General features: G+C 42.6%; 1 protein-coding gene across 1 annotated transcript in view; it reads right to left on the reverse strand.

The window, feature by feature from the left end:
• LOC138540423 (calcium-activated chloride channel regulator 1-like) overlaps window positions 1-14,044 on the reverse strand; it is a 493,684-nt gene that overhangs the window by 319,741 nt on the left and 159,899 nt on the right. The window contains exon 4 of the mRNA XM_069641684.1: window positions 12,182-12,290. Coding sequence (XP_069497785.1) covers window positions 12,182-12,290 — 109 coding nt within the window. The remainder of the gene's footprint in view (window positions 1-12,181; window positions 12,291-14,044) is intronic.

Raw genomic sequence — 14,044 nt, forward strand, 5'->3', positions numbered from 1 at the left:
CCTCTTGCCATTTTAAAAGATAGTTTGCCTTGTATTTGCCCTTGACTGCTGCTGCCGTTAACACATCTCGCTCATTCGGGATGATCCCGGCCTCACTTAAACACTCCTTGGTGGTCCCTCTCCTGAAAAAGCCTTCCTTGGATCCTGCGCTTCCTGCTAACTACCGTTTTATCTCTCGTCTTCCTTTTTTAATAAAAATTCTCCAAACTTTCGTTGGTTCCCTCCTAAATTCCTTCCTTAAAAAAATCATCATTTTTTCACATATCTAAAATTAGGCTTCCACCTCGATCGAGGCAGGGAGAGTGTGCTGGTAATGGTGGTCGATGATCTTGCACATTTGCATGATCAAGGCGCATTTGACACCATCTGTCACACAATTCTATTTTATCGCCTCACCAGTGCTGGGCCTTTCTTGTACTGTTCTTTCTTGGTTTTCTTCTTTTCTATCCAAGTTTAAAAAGGAGCTAAAGATGTTTCTGTTCAATCTCCCGCCTGACTAGGGACAATGGCCCGCTCCTGGATGTTTTAATGTTTTATACCTGACTCAGAGTTCTGCCCTGGCTTCCCTTCTCGCATCGTTTTAAAACTATCTGTTTTGATTGTTCGTTTGTGTCTTATTCGTGCACGCTGAGGCCTTCGGGCATGTGGCACGATGATATAAGAATTTTAAATAAATAAATAAATAAGTAGGACTCAATCTCTCTAACCTCCCTCTTTCTGCTCTGCCCCCATGATGCTCATATGTGGTGTCCCTCAGGGTTCGGCCATCTCACCTTTTCTGTTTAATGCCTATATCCAACCTTTGACTAAGCTCATCTTCTCCCATGGCTTCAGTTGTTATTCGGATGGTGACGACACCCACATTTTGGTTCATTTAGATCTGTCTGTTCAAGATACAACTGCCAGATTCCGAGGCTGTGGGGAATGAATGTTGGCTTAAACTCAATGGGGAGAAAAGTGAGGTGCCCGTGATGGAGCCCCCATCTGTTGCGGCCATCTGGAAGCTTGCTGTCTAGCCTCCCAATCTTGGTTCCTTTCCATCTCCTATTTCATTGGTGAAATATCTTGATGTCAAAATATCCTCATTACTATCAGCAGATCTTCAGATCAGTGCTATTTGTCAAAAAGGGTATTTCCAGTTAGAAATCCTGCCCAAAATCCTTCCCTATCTCCCTGTCCATCTCTGTGCCCCTGAGGTCTCCTCTCTCATCTTGTTGACCATGGACTACTGCAACGCTTTACTTTTGGCGCAGCCTGCTTATCTTCTGTTGCGCACGTTGCCACTTGATGCCCAGGCGTGCCCACATCTCCCCAGTTCTTCATCATCTTCATTGGTTTCCTGAGGCTAAACGTGTCCAATTTAAGTATCTATGGCATACTATGGCAGTGGAGCTGAATGTCTACCAGCAACATTTCCACTGTCACGGTTCGGCTGCTTTCCTCTGCTGATACTTTGCTTAGTGTTGTGCCCCGCTTTAAGGCCTCCCAAATTGGTTTCTGCTCTTTTTCAGTGGCTGCAGCCCAGCTCTGGAATTTCATGCCTTTTACTTTGAGATCTATCAAGGAGCACCTCACATTTCATTGTTTACTGAAAACCAATCTCATCTAGCTCTTCTTGTCCACTTCCTGATTGCTTTCTAGCACCATGATGCCTTGGTTGGTTACCCTGCACTTTATAAATGTTGCCTAACAAAACATAACATGGAATCCAATGGGACTCCATGGAATGGGGAGTTACCGGCCACTGCGCTGCCCATAATATCCTGGTAATACTGGGATCTCGAACAGCAGAGACAGTACAGTAGCTCCCCGGCATCCTGCCAGAATTACCGGTGTTATACCGGGGGAACTCATAATGAGCCTCAATGTCTTCAGTGATGGCATGCAATGGACCCTCTGAATTTCCCCCAGCATTGGGGTTATCTTCACTTGCAGCTACCTGCACATCCCTGATCACTCTATGCACATACTCGACTTCTGTCTTTGCACTCCATATGCTCTATTTCCATGGGTCTTTGTCCTTTACCTACCCGGCCTATGAGATAACTATCCTCTGAAGGTTATCATTTAAACACTGCACCAAAGTTGACCAATGAAGTGCTATCAGCACTATGTACGCTACTGCCCATCTATTGATAACATTTCTGTGCGACTTATCGGCTGTAGGCCTTTCGGTGACAATAGCGGACCCTAATCTCCCTGACCACCAGTATCTGAATATGGCTAATACCACGCTTCCATTACTGGTTATTAAACCCACCAAATTCCTACCACGACTCAAGTTAGACCACCGGCCCTCCAATATTAAACCTACTAGCTTCTAACCTATGCTGATTCTAGGTCCAACACTCACCCAATCTCATTCATCAAATGACAAGAGCCCAAACCACCAGCTACCTACTAATCTAAAGTCCATCTGTGCCACCATTAAAACAGACTTACCTTGCTCTACTATCGCCAGAAACAACAGACTTTGCGCTAGATTAACTAGACTTCATGAAATACCTTCCAACACCGTTGCCAAAACAAGTCCTCCCAATATAGTGAATAACAATAAAACTAATACTAGAAATAAAAATAACGCTAATCTACCTATCAAAGGGCAGTTATTAAAGTAAGTCATAACAAAACTACTCCCCCGATGACTAACGCCAACACTCCTAACATCAAGGGCGCACTAATTAATGCCAGATCACTGGTGGCACATGCCACTGAGATAGCCGACTTCATCACGGCTGACAACCTTGACTTCCTAGTGATAACAGAGTCTTGGTTACATGCTGGCCTTTTACTTGCAGTTCCTGACAATTACAATATTCTAAGGTCAGAGAGAGTGGACTCCAGAGGCTGAGGCATAGCCATCATTGTTAAATCCAATTTAGCTATGAGAATAGCCCCCTCACCAGTTATCAAGTCCCGTGAACTACTTACAGTTAAACTACCCAATGTTATTTCTGCACTCTAACAGTCACCTAATTTACAGACCACTTGGACCGATTGGCTCCTTTGAAGAAGACATCTCCATAATATTATCTGATAACACTAAAGTATCATCCCAAATAATGCTGCTTGGGAATTTCAACCTAGAATTCAATGATCCCAATGACCAACATGCCCTAGCAGTATCCAACCTTCTCAATGAACATGGATTCACCCAAAGAGTGAATTAGGCTACCCACGACAAGGCAGAACCTTAGATTATGTAGCCGACCTCAACTGCAAAATGGTTATCTCCTCCATTACCCCCAAACATGGACGGATCACTTCCTGCTGTCATTTACCCTCCTAGCTAACACCGCCAAGGTCAGGCCAACCTAATAGCACCCCCACTCCTCATGCGGAACAAAAATAATATAACGTCAGATAAGATCCTACCATATGTAGTTCCTACCCTCAACTCACTGGCGGTTTAATCCGATCCAGACACTCTGGTCGAGGCCTGTAACGCTACAATGACTAAAGCTCCAGACTCAATCAGCCCACTTAAAATGCGCCCTTTATCTCTGAATTACTGAATGCTTTATTCTCATCCAGTACTGTCCCTAACAATTTAAAGGAGTCCATGTTCCTACCCCTCCTAAAAAAACAATCGTTGGACCCCACCATCCCGACTAATTACAGGCCAATTACCACAGTACCCTTCCTACTTAAAATATTAGACAAAGTTGCCTACATCCAGATACAGGAGTATCTAGAGATAAACCACCTCCTAGGTATCTAACAATCCGGCTTTAGGCTACAACATGGTTCTGAAACGGTGCTGATAGATCTAAATATGCAGATCGATGAGCTTAAAGATAAAGGGAAAATGGCCCTGCTACTTTTCCTCGATCTATCTGCCGCCTTCGACTTGGTGGATCACGAAGTACTTTGTAAACACCTCAACTCAGCTGCTCATTTCTCACAGGACGCCATTACGTGGATCAAATTTTTCTTGAACAATAGTACCATTAGAGGCTTCTCTCCCTCTGATGCCGCCGACCCCATTCCTATAACTTGTGGTGTGCCACAAGGCTCCTGTGGCTCTCCAATAATGTACAATGTATTCACAAAGCCACTGTTTGACAACTTGGACCATCTGGGTGTCACCTACACTAACTATGCAGACAACACCCAGATCCTCATACCTCTTACCGGGGACTACAACAAGGAAATGGCCCAGGTGAATAAAATGTACCTAATCATTTAGGCATGGATGGCCACCCACGGCCTATGCCTGAATGGTGACAAAACTGAAATCATGATACTTGGAAACTCAGCACAAAATATACCACATTTAATATTGATGGGAACAACAGTAAAGTGGCTAAAGAGGTATAATACCTAGGTTTTTACCTCGACTCAGCCCTTACACTAAGCAAACAAGCTAACGCCATGGCTTCATCCACATCATATACTTGCAAGCTGATCAGGGCCTGAAAACCCTTTCTTTCCAAAGAAAGCTGTATTACCTTAGCTAGAGCCCTCATTCTTTCCAGGATGGATTATTGTAATGCACTGTACCTAGGGGCTAACAAGTATGTTGTTAACATGATCCAAACTATCCAAAACAATGCGCTCAGAGCAGCACTTGGCATACCAAGGAGGGGGCACATATCTGAGTTAAGGGGACATAACAAATGGCTCTCTATCAAGGACACAATTATGCTTAAAATGGTCTACCTAACCCACAAATGCCTCAACCATGATGCCCCACGATACCTGGTGGAGAGACTTGTTAAAAAATCTACCTCACGCCCTACCAGGACAGTTAACTCTTTCTGCCTGGCCCTCCCGAGATACAAACTAAAAAAGCAGGTGGGAGTAGTTTCCCTGTTATGGCAGCCCAGCACTGGAACGCCATCCCTCCTTCCTTGAGAGTGGATCAACCTTTCGCTAGATTTAGGCGAAATACCATACATTGGCTTGCAGCTAATGACATCTAGGATCTAGGACTGACATACTGGGATACTCTAAACCTGCACCTCGATAGTCAGAATTTTTGGCACTGTAACCACTGCCACTGATTGCTATTATGTTTCTTGCTACACCTGCATTGCATTATCATGTGTTGTTAGGCAGAATCAGTGGTACCCTTTGGGACCACTACATGCAATTAAGACTACAAGTGTAAGCACAATTTCACCTTTGGTACAAGCCTGTACTACACAGTAAAGTAGTAGCGATGGCTGAGCAGCCAGACTTATCTCAAGAGTTTAAGTGAGCAGTAGAACAAGTTACACAAAGGACCAACACATACAGTGATTCAAATATACACTTACTCAAGGTTTCTTGGTAAAAGTATATACATTTATTTACATATTTAGTTAGAAAACATTACACTTGCACAAGCAGCTCAATATCACACACTAATAAACCACAAAAATCCATCTAGGAAGTAAATGAACAAGTTTAGCTCCAAAATGAAGTGGGAGCAAAATGGCACTTCAAATACTTATAAAGGGGAGGAAAAGACAAGGTTATAAGAATAGACAGCCCAAATACATTCATAGGCAGGGCAAAGGGTTTCAGTTAAATACAACCAGCAATTCTTCTCATAGGCCTGGGCCAAAGTCAATGGTTCAGAGTCTTTGTATAGGATAGCACAGTTCTGGTAGATAACGTTTAAGTCTTTGCCAGAGAGTTTAGAAGAATTTGGCTAGGCGAAAAGTTTGTCGAATGTTTAGAGAAGCACAAGCCTACGAAGTTGAGAAAAGTTTCACGCACTTTCTCGATGGCCGAAAATATTTCCGGACCGCCTTTGCACAGTACCTTTTCAACAAAGAAAGCTGTAGCTGAGGCAGTTGTTCCTGGTTGTTCCGAGCAGTCCTGAGCTTCAGTCATGGGGACAAGAAGGAGGGCGTCGGGAGGTTCCTGCACTGCCCAGGGATGAGGCCAAAAGCTGTAGCAAGACGTTGGTTTAAGGTGTGAGTGCCTTAAAGTCCACAAGCTGGTTTCCTTCCCACTGGCTCTCCGGTTTTCAGCAGCACTCTACTGAAAATTCGACCAGTCAGGGACGGTGTTCAGGTGGCTTACGAGTTGGTTGTTCCCACCAAACACAAGGGAAGAAGTTAATCTTGAAGGGCTTCTCTGTCGATTGAGTTTCAGGCAATTCAGAACTGTAGCAGGGCTTCACCGGTCATCCAAGAGTTGCAGCAGTCCTCTTCCTTCAGCTCATCTTCGGTTCTTTCGTTCCAGTGGTCGACTCTGCTTTCCAAGTCCCAGAGACCTGCTTTTAAACAGTTTTCCCCCATTCATTCAGCCTGGCTGTCACTCACCCAGCAGGGTGGCTATCCTTGCCGGACAGTCAGCCAGCCAATCAGACCAGAGTGCATTCAGGTCTCCTAGGAGACTAAGCACAGGGAGTTCCGGGCACCTCCCTCACATTCTGTCCACCCAAGACACTCTAGCACCAGAGGAGGGCTTCAGCGCAGAAGCCCGCCAAAGGGCACGAACAAAGGGACCAAACCTGGTTTGGCGCGCAGAGACCAACACAAGAAGGACTTTTCCTAAAAGAAATGGCGAAAAAAGATGACCGGAGTCTGTTTTTACAGATCGGTCTGGGGAGCTATATTGAAAAACATAGCTGCCCTGACTTTTAGCTACCGTTGTTAGCGGTCACGAAAAATCATGGTAGTTGATCTAAACCACTGCCACCAGCCATTTAAAATAGGAAAAGGTAACATTTTACTGTTACATGAGTGTTTTGACTCAGGGGAAGCTAGGCAACCCCTCCAGCACTCTATGGGAAGATACTGTGTGCTGGGTCAGTAAATTTAAAAAGACTAGTAAAGCCAACTTAACTGTACATGCTCTGAGAGACGGTAGTCCGACCCAGAGAAGGTTTTTAAACCTTGGGGAGTCTGAAAGACACCCCTGTGCCACTGCACTGAAGGTATTGTGTGACACACATAAAAAGATGATGCCACTGGAGTTGTTTAAAAACTCCATAACCAAAGAACACAAAAGTAAAACACACTGAAAATGAAAAGTTCAAAGCCCCCAAATATAGCAAAAGAGCTGGAGGGCTCTAAGGTAGAAGGAATTAAGCATGTGTGTGAGAGTTCTCCCTAGCATGTGTATCAACATGTTTATACTTAATTTTCTTTTTTACGTTGTATATTTTTTTTTTCCTGCTGTAACTATTGTAACCATTCAATCGCAACCTTTGTAACTCGTGCTGAAAACATACTTGTTTCATTTTGCAAATGCGCCCAGATACCTTCGGGTTCGGCATGCAATACAAATAAATAAACAAACAAACAAACAAACATCCCTGATCACTCTACTATCAATTTGAAACAGAATGTCGCCTGTTTTCCATTCGTATGCACCTATTGTCACTTTCTGTGCCTCCCCCTGTTCACAACAGCGTTGCCTCTGTCCTGTGGAGCGCCGTTTCCGATTCTCTCCATGCCCTATTTTCTACTTCCATAACAAATGGGTCTTTCAAAGCATTAGCCACTGATTAGCGTGTTGCATTCACACTAGCAGTGGGAGTTCCCTGCTTTGGGGCAGGTTGGGGTACATACCGAGGGTTGGTATAGCCTGCTCCAGGTTGCAATGAAAAACACCCGTATGGGAGTGGGCCTGTGGGATGACACTGGTTGTAGGTATTACCACCTTTTGTTCTTTTTGTTCTTCTGGGGCATCTTCTAAATCCTCAACCATTCTCCAGAGTTTGAGGATACCCTGCGTACTTCTCAACTACTCCCTTTGTACTTTGCAGCCAGATACGTATACATATGCCCTAACACATCCTTGTTCTTTGAGCCCTCTGTGAGTCATGGCTTGTACATTCCGATTTTGTATACACGACCCTCTCACAATTGTATTTGAGAATCTTTTCCTTGTACCGTGGAAGCCCGGAACACATATACTTAATGGGGGTACTCATAACTCTGCCCACCTATCTCCTTACCAAGAATATTTATTTCTCAGATAGCCGATCAAGCAGCACCGTTCTACCCCACCCTTCCAACACTGCGCATACTTCCCAAGTCCCCTCCCAATGTCCCCTCAACCCAAACCACACACCCCTTTTCCCTTCCCACTCATACACACACTCTCCGCTACACACCCCTATTGATACAACAGGGCAACCATTGCCCCCTCACCACAACAATTCTAGATACAGATTAAACCACAACTTATACCAAAAACATCTTCAAAAATAAAACCACACTTATTTACACAATGGTTAATACCCTTCCTCTGTCTCCTTGCCTTGCGACGAGGGAATTATCCCCTCTTCATGCCCCTTTGTGCTGGGCAGAGGGATCCCTGGCCCTCTATATAATGGACCACTACTCTATTCGCAGGGCTGCCTACCCTCTTGTTTGAGGTGATCCCTTTTCCTCTCTTCTATTTTATCACTGTTATACTACTTATGACGCCCTCTTTCCTCTCGTCAGAGATCCCTCTGATCACTATTGTAAAACCAAAATATTGCACCGTGGTCTGCTCTCTCCACACACTCATAAACACTCAGGTTTACACTTCTTCCCCCGTGTTGTTTAATCCTGCAAAGGTGCAATTACGTCTATGTGTTCTCCTGAGCAGCTCCTATGCAGGGTAAACGTCAATTCGCCTGCATAGCTGGGTGCAACACCCTACTCCAAGGAACAGAGAGGGCATCTGACATCACAGTGCCTGCAAACCTAATCAAGTCAAGCACATGGGACTGGTCACTGCAGATGGGTGCCGTGATCCAGGATGTGTGCCGGGTGGATGCCAGCCTCACGGGGATTCTAGGATCACGTTGGGGTCACCAATTTTGTAGTGTGAATGACCCATAACTCGAACAATAAAAACAATCCCAAATAGGCCAAATAATTGATACACCGTTTGCAAGGAAAAAACATGTTTTATGACAAGCAAAAGTATCAGACAGTCCTGTAGAACTGAACTAACATGGAGCACGCCCTACCCAAAGAAGTTAAATCTTTATAGCAGAAAAGTGTGGATTGATAAAACTATGCATAATAAGGATCCTGCACTCCCCTTTGGCTAATACCTATATCCAGTTCTAATTATCCCCTATAGTCTATTACACTATTGGTCACAAATTAACTAAACACACTCCCCTAAACACGTGACCTACTTGACCTACTACATCCTCAATACAAAGCTCAGCAGTTGATTAAATACCTTGTACATTGTTACCATGATCCATTTCTCTAACGAGTAAAGTTTTTTGACCATCACGTGAGGTGCACCCAACCGTCCAATCCCAATCAAAATGTGAATAGCAAGGGAATTCTGCTTTAATAAGACAATGGGCCACTTCATTATACCACACACTGTGGCATATACAACCAGCGACCCGCCCTTGTAGATACATTTATTGGCATCACCTTTGCTTCTCTCATCACAAATCATGGTACAGCCCTAACACATCTCCCCGTATCTCTCTGGGAACCCAGTTGCCCATGAATGACGTGATGAGGGCACCACTCTTATATTTGAGTTTCGCTTTATGTATTGGTCCATAGAGTGTGGTGCCTGCAGTTCAAATAGGATGACTGCTCTTCCGGTAAGGGCAGCAGTGCTCTACATTTTCACGAGGCCTCTTGCAATCACAGAACCGATTCCCTGTTCACATGAATTCAACCTTCAAAAGGCGCAACCCTACCCTTCCTCTCTGGACCCAACATTTCTTTCCCAGCTCCTCTGAGCTTTGCAGCTGGACTCAATTAACTGTTATTGACACAGCACGGCTGCCTGTGACATTGACAGCATAACTTCTCCCAGGGGAGAAGGAAGGGGAACTTGTCTCAGGAATAACTTATCTCAGGAATAACTTGTCAACGCTGCATCTCCAGTTTGAGCCTGTTTCTCATACTTTAAAAAATGCATCTTCTGACCTTCTCTAAAATCCAATATGATGGAACTCCTGCTACCTTAGCCCCTGGAGCTCACCTTTACTGCAACACTTCTCTGACTCCATCTCATACACCTACCTATGTCAGCTACCTACTTGAACATCCCTGAAATCATAAGACTGTTCACTACCGCTAAACACAAGATACATCACTGTATTTTTGACCTCTGCATCCTCAACATGAATACATTGTTTTGTCTTTCTGTGTGGCTATATGATATTTCTAATATGTGTCAAAGCTAACTACAAATGGATAAATGCACATTCCGCCGTGCCCAACAAGAACTGCTGTCACTAGGCTGCCAGCTAATATATTTTGTGCAGTCTAAATCTCGTCGTCTGACTGGGAAATTGCACTTTTATCCCAACATATGGTTGGCCCCATCTACCCATCAAGCCTGCAAATATAGAAGACATGATAGGATTGAGGATTCATAAGTTATGTACTCGAAAAAGATAAAAACCATTGGTCAGATAGCCCAGAGCTAGTAAATGTAGAAACTGTAACTAATTAAACGTATATGCCGTAGGCTGATGATTAACAATGTCACTGTCTGGGACACTGGTGTAAAAATGTACTTTTCCTATTTCAATCGCATTAGTGCAGAGGATAAACGATGGCTGTCATTTGGAAAATTAAAATGTAAATGTTCAGCCCCAAGATTACCAATATCACACTTCTGATATAATTGACTTTCGTGTGCGGAGATAGCAATTGTTGATGAGTGAAATTACTTTGAGTGAGCTAAAAGATCATTTGTCTCGCACTGCACACTATTAAAGTGATGATGTTTTATCATTACGGTAGGGATCATATTTGTAAAGTGCATATGTGTACATGTGGTTTCTTGATGTCTACATATTTTAATGCAAAGCTGTGGACTGTTAAACCAGGTATGAGTGTGCCTTTTTCTATAACACACCCTGTACAACTGAATTACTACTAGGTATTCCTACTTCCCTAAGTTAAGTAGAACAGACCACAGTTACATAAAGGGATTTGGTGGGATCACATAATCTAGTCAAGTGAAAAAACTGGGATATGAGCTATTGATTTCTGGTTCACGAGATTAAAATATATGCACTAGACAACGTTTTAGAACCTATGTACCAGGTTATCTGTGTAGCTAGCTTTAAATAGACAGACTAGTACACTGTATCGTATTGAACTGACTTGCAAAACATCAAATTGCATAGCAAATTAACCTCACGATATTAAACAATTCTTCATAAAAAAATGTTACTCTAAAGAATCATGTTCAAAATCACTCTCCAAGGAGTCAAGACCACAGCAGACATTGCATATCTTCAAAACTATTAGAAGACACTGAGCGGATTAAAACTGCAACATGCTGTTCTCCACAGTTTGATGTTAAAAGCAAGGAATTGAAAAATACCTTGTATATTTTAAATTCAATTAATTATACGGGTGTACAATGAATAACTAATACAAAGGTTCCGAGAAATTAACCATACTTTGGACATGAATAGATGTGATGATAGATCTTAAACCTAGCACTTGCAAATTGCTGGCTGCATTACCACTGTTTGTTGCCTTTATTATTTATTGTCATTTATCTATTTCTCCTCTGCTTCGCACTTTCCACTTTTCCCTCCTTCCATGCACTTTTCCCCTCCCCCTCTCCCATGCACTTGCGCGTTCTCAATGTCACTTGGCCTAGTAAGATCGCTGTTTTGTTCTCCCCTGTTTCCCCTCCCTTGCCTTGTCGCGCTCTGAAACACTTGTGTACGAGCGCGATAGAAATAAAATATAAAACAATCAATCAATGACATATTAAATCAGCAAAACAACAAGATATTTTATACTAATGAGACAATTTTGAGCCTGCTCTCAGTTTACAGATTCAAGAACTCTGAAGTTCAGCTGGGCTGAGTTGGACTTGCCCCATTTTCACATTGTTGTCTTACACCTGTCAGCGCTGAGCACCTGTGGCATTCTTCGATGGTTATCAGTCCCGTGGGCTCAGGGACAGATGAGAAGGTGTTTAATCGGTCTCTACAGGTGGACCAAACATGGCGGCGTGTTCAGTTTTTGTCAATGCTGCCACTTCTTAAATCCACCTCTGATGATACCAAGCCTGTGCAGTTTATGTAACTACGCTAATACACATCGTACACCAAGGCAAACGTATTTCAAAACAATACATATTTGCACTGTTGGATTTTTACACGGGTTCAAAATGTCCAGTGGTTCGGGGCAGGATTTTTTTAATATGGGTACAGAAGTATTAAAACCTCCCTGAACCCCAAGAAAGAAGAAATATGGCAAAATCTGGAAACAGGGAGAAAATATATTACCTGGTTGCCTTAATGAGATTTTGCCCCGATGTGGAGAAAGGCTGATCATCATTATACTCATCAAATACTCCCCATCTAAGGTGGGCCCACTCATGAACAAAAACTCTGCCTGCGGAATGAAAATGAAATGCATTGTTAGAAGCAAATATTCATTATTGATGAGACAAAACGTGCATTCATTTAAATACATTTAATTCTTCATGTGGATATATCAAAAATATCACTTTTTAATTGTGAATCATTTAAAATTGTATACCCTGACAAAAGGCCCAGTGATCCAACAATTTACACACTACCTTGTATCTGAACACATCCAGACAAATTCAAACATGATCCAAATGCTAAATCGATACATTTTCCAGGCCACAATACATTTCTTTGTATTAGACTTATTTATTCAGAGCACTCCTCATGATCTAAATTCTGAATATTGTTAAATCAAACAGTACCTAAGACATTAGCGTGGGAGGATAGCACAGTAGAAACGTACTCTGCTTGGAAGCAAGACAACACGAAGCAAGACAGGTTCGATCCCTCGGTCCGCGCTTAAAAACCTCTGCGTATTTAAGCATGTTATAAATATGCAACTAAGACAACAACAAAATCTGTAACAGCGCCTCGATGTCCCCGTGCTGTGTGAGCGTGTTAAAGATGCAAAATAAATAAATAAATAAATAAATAAATAAATAAATAGGTTGGAGAATGCAACATCCAAAAAGCGATTTTGAAGACTTGGCCTACACCAGACAATTGCAACATTTAATTAAATCCTTCCCAGGAAGAGTACCTTACTAATCTTACTATAGCAATAGTGAACAGCAGATCTGCAGTAGTGACTGCCAACAATGTTTACAATAATATTGAAGCATTCAACCTAGATCTTACTAGAACTAGAGCGGTGGTTCTCAACAACTTAACTTCTCACCATCCCAGATATTGTCATGCCATTAGTCTTTAAAATGTAGCACAAAACAGGGAAGGTGAAAACAGTAAAGGGATTTCTCCAGATGACCCAGAATACCTTAATTGTGTCATGTTACACTTCGCCTTCAGTCCTCCTTTGAGGGGCTTGCTTTCAAAATATACCGGGTGCCACCATGAGTATCTTGTTTCTCATAGCCTCTGGTGTTCAAGGTGAAAGGCTGGTCTTCCATGAGGATTGGCTAAATCTCATCACTAGCCTCAAAATAGGTCAAATACTGTTCTCGTAATGGGTAGTATGAAAATGTGTATGTGATTTAAATACAAAAGTAATTCAACAACCCAAGAGTAATTAACTCACATCAATACAAAACCGCACACAAGTCCTTACCTATGCCTTGCCTATGCCTATATTACTTGGAACATCCCTCTAATGTCTGTGGAGGGTCTGAAGGAATCAGACACAAGGAGGACATGTTACTTTGGTTTTTAACGAAACTATATCAGAAATGCCTATCTTTCCCTATTTCTACTAATAGTCCTCAGTCCCAAACCAAATTTTACCTGACCATACCCCTAATAAGAAAATACCAAAATAATGTTTCTCTTCTTCCAATTGTTCTTCAAACAGGCTTCCTCTCTGTATGTGCATCGTATCTCTTCGATTGGTTGATGTACAAATGTCTTTGTTTTTAGAATATAGATTTTGCAAAGTTATTTGGTCTGCTAGTCACTTGATATTTGGTTCATGAGTTTGTGTAGCTCTTCCCATATGCTTATGGGTCTTGCACTCTCCTTCTTAGCTGCTTTGCAATAGAGTTTCTTGGGATATCTCCCGAGTCTCTTCTTTTCACTTAGATATTGCGTGTATCTTTGTGATTCAATCCTTCAATCTATTTTGTTTGGCCTTGTTCAAATCACTAATTCCCCTCTCTGGATTTC

Source organism: Ambystoma mexicanum, chromosome 1q (assembly GCF_040938575.1).
Source record: "Ambystoma mexicanum isolate Mex_15411 chromosome 1q, UKY_AmexF1_1, whole genome shotgun sequence".
In the NCBI taxonomy this organism is placed as follows: domain Eukaryota; kingdom Metazoa; phylum Chordata; class Amphibia; order Caudata; family Ambystomatidae; genus Ambystoma; species Ambystoma mexicanum.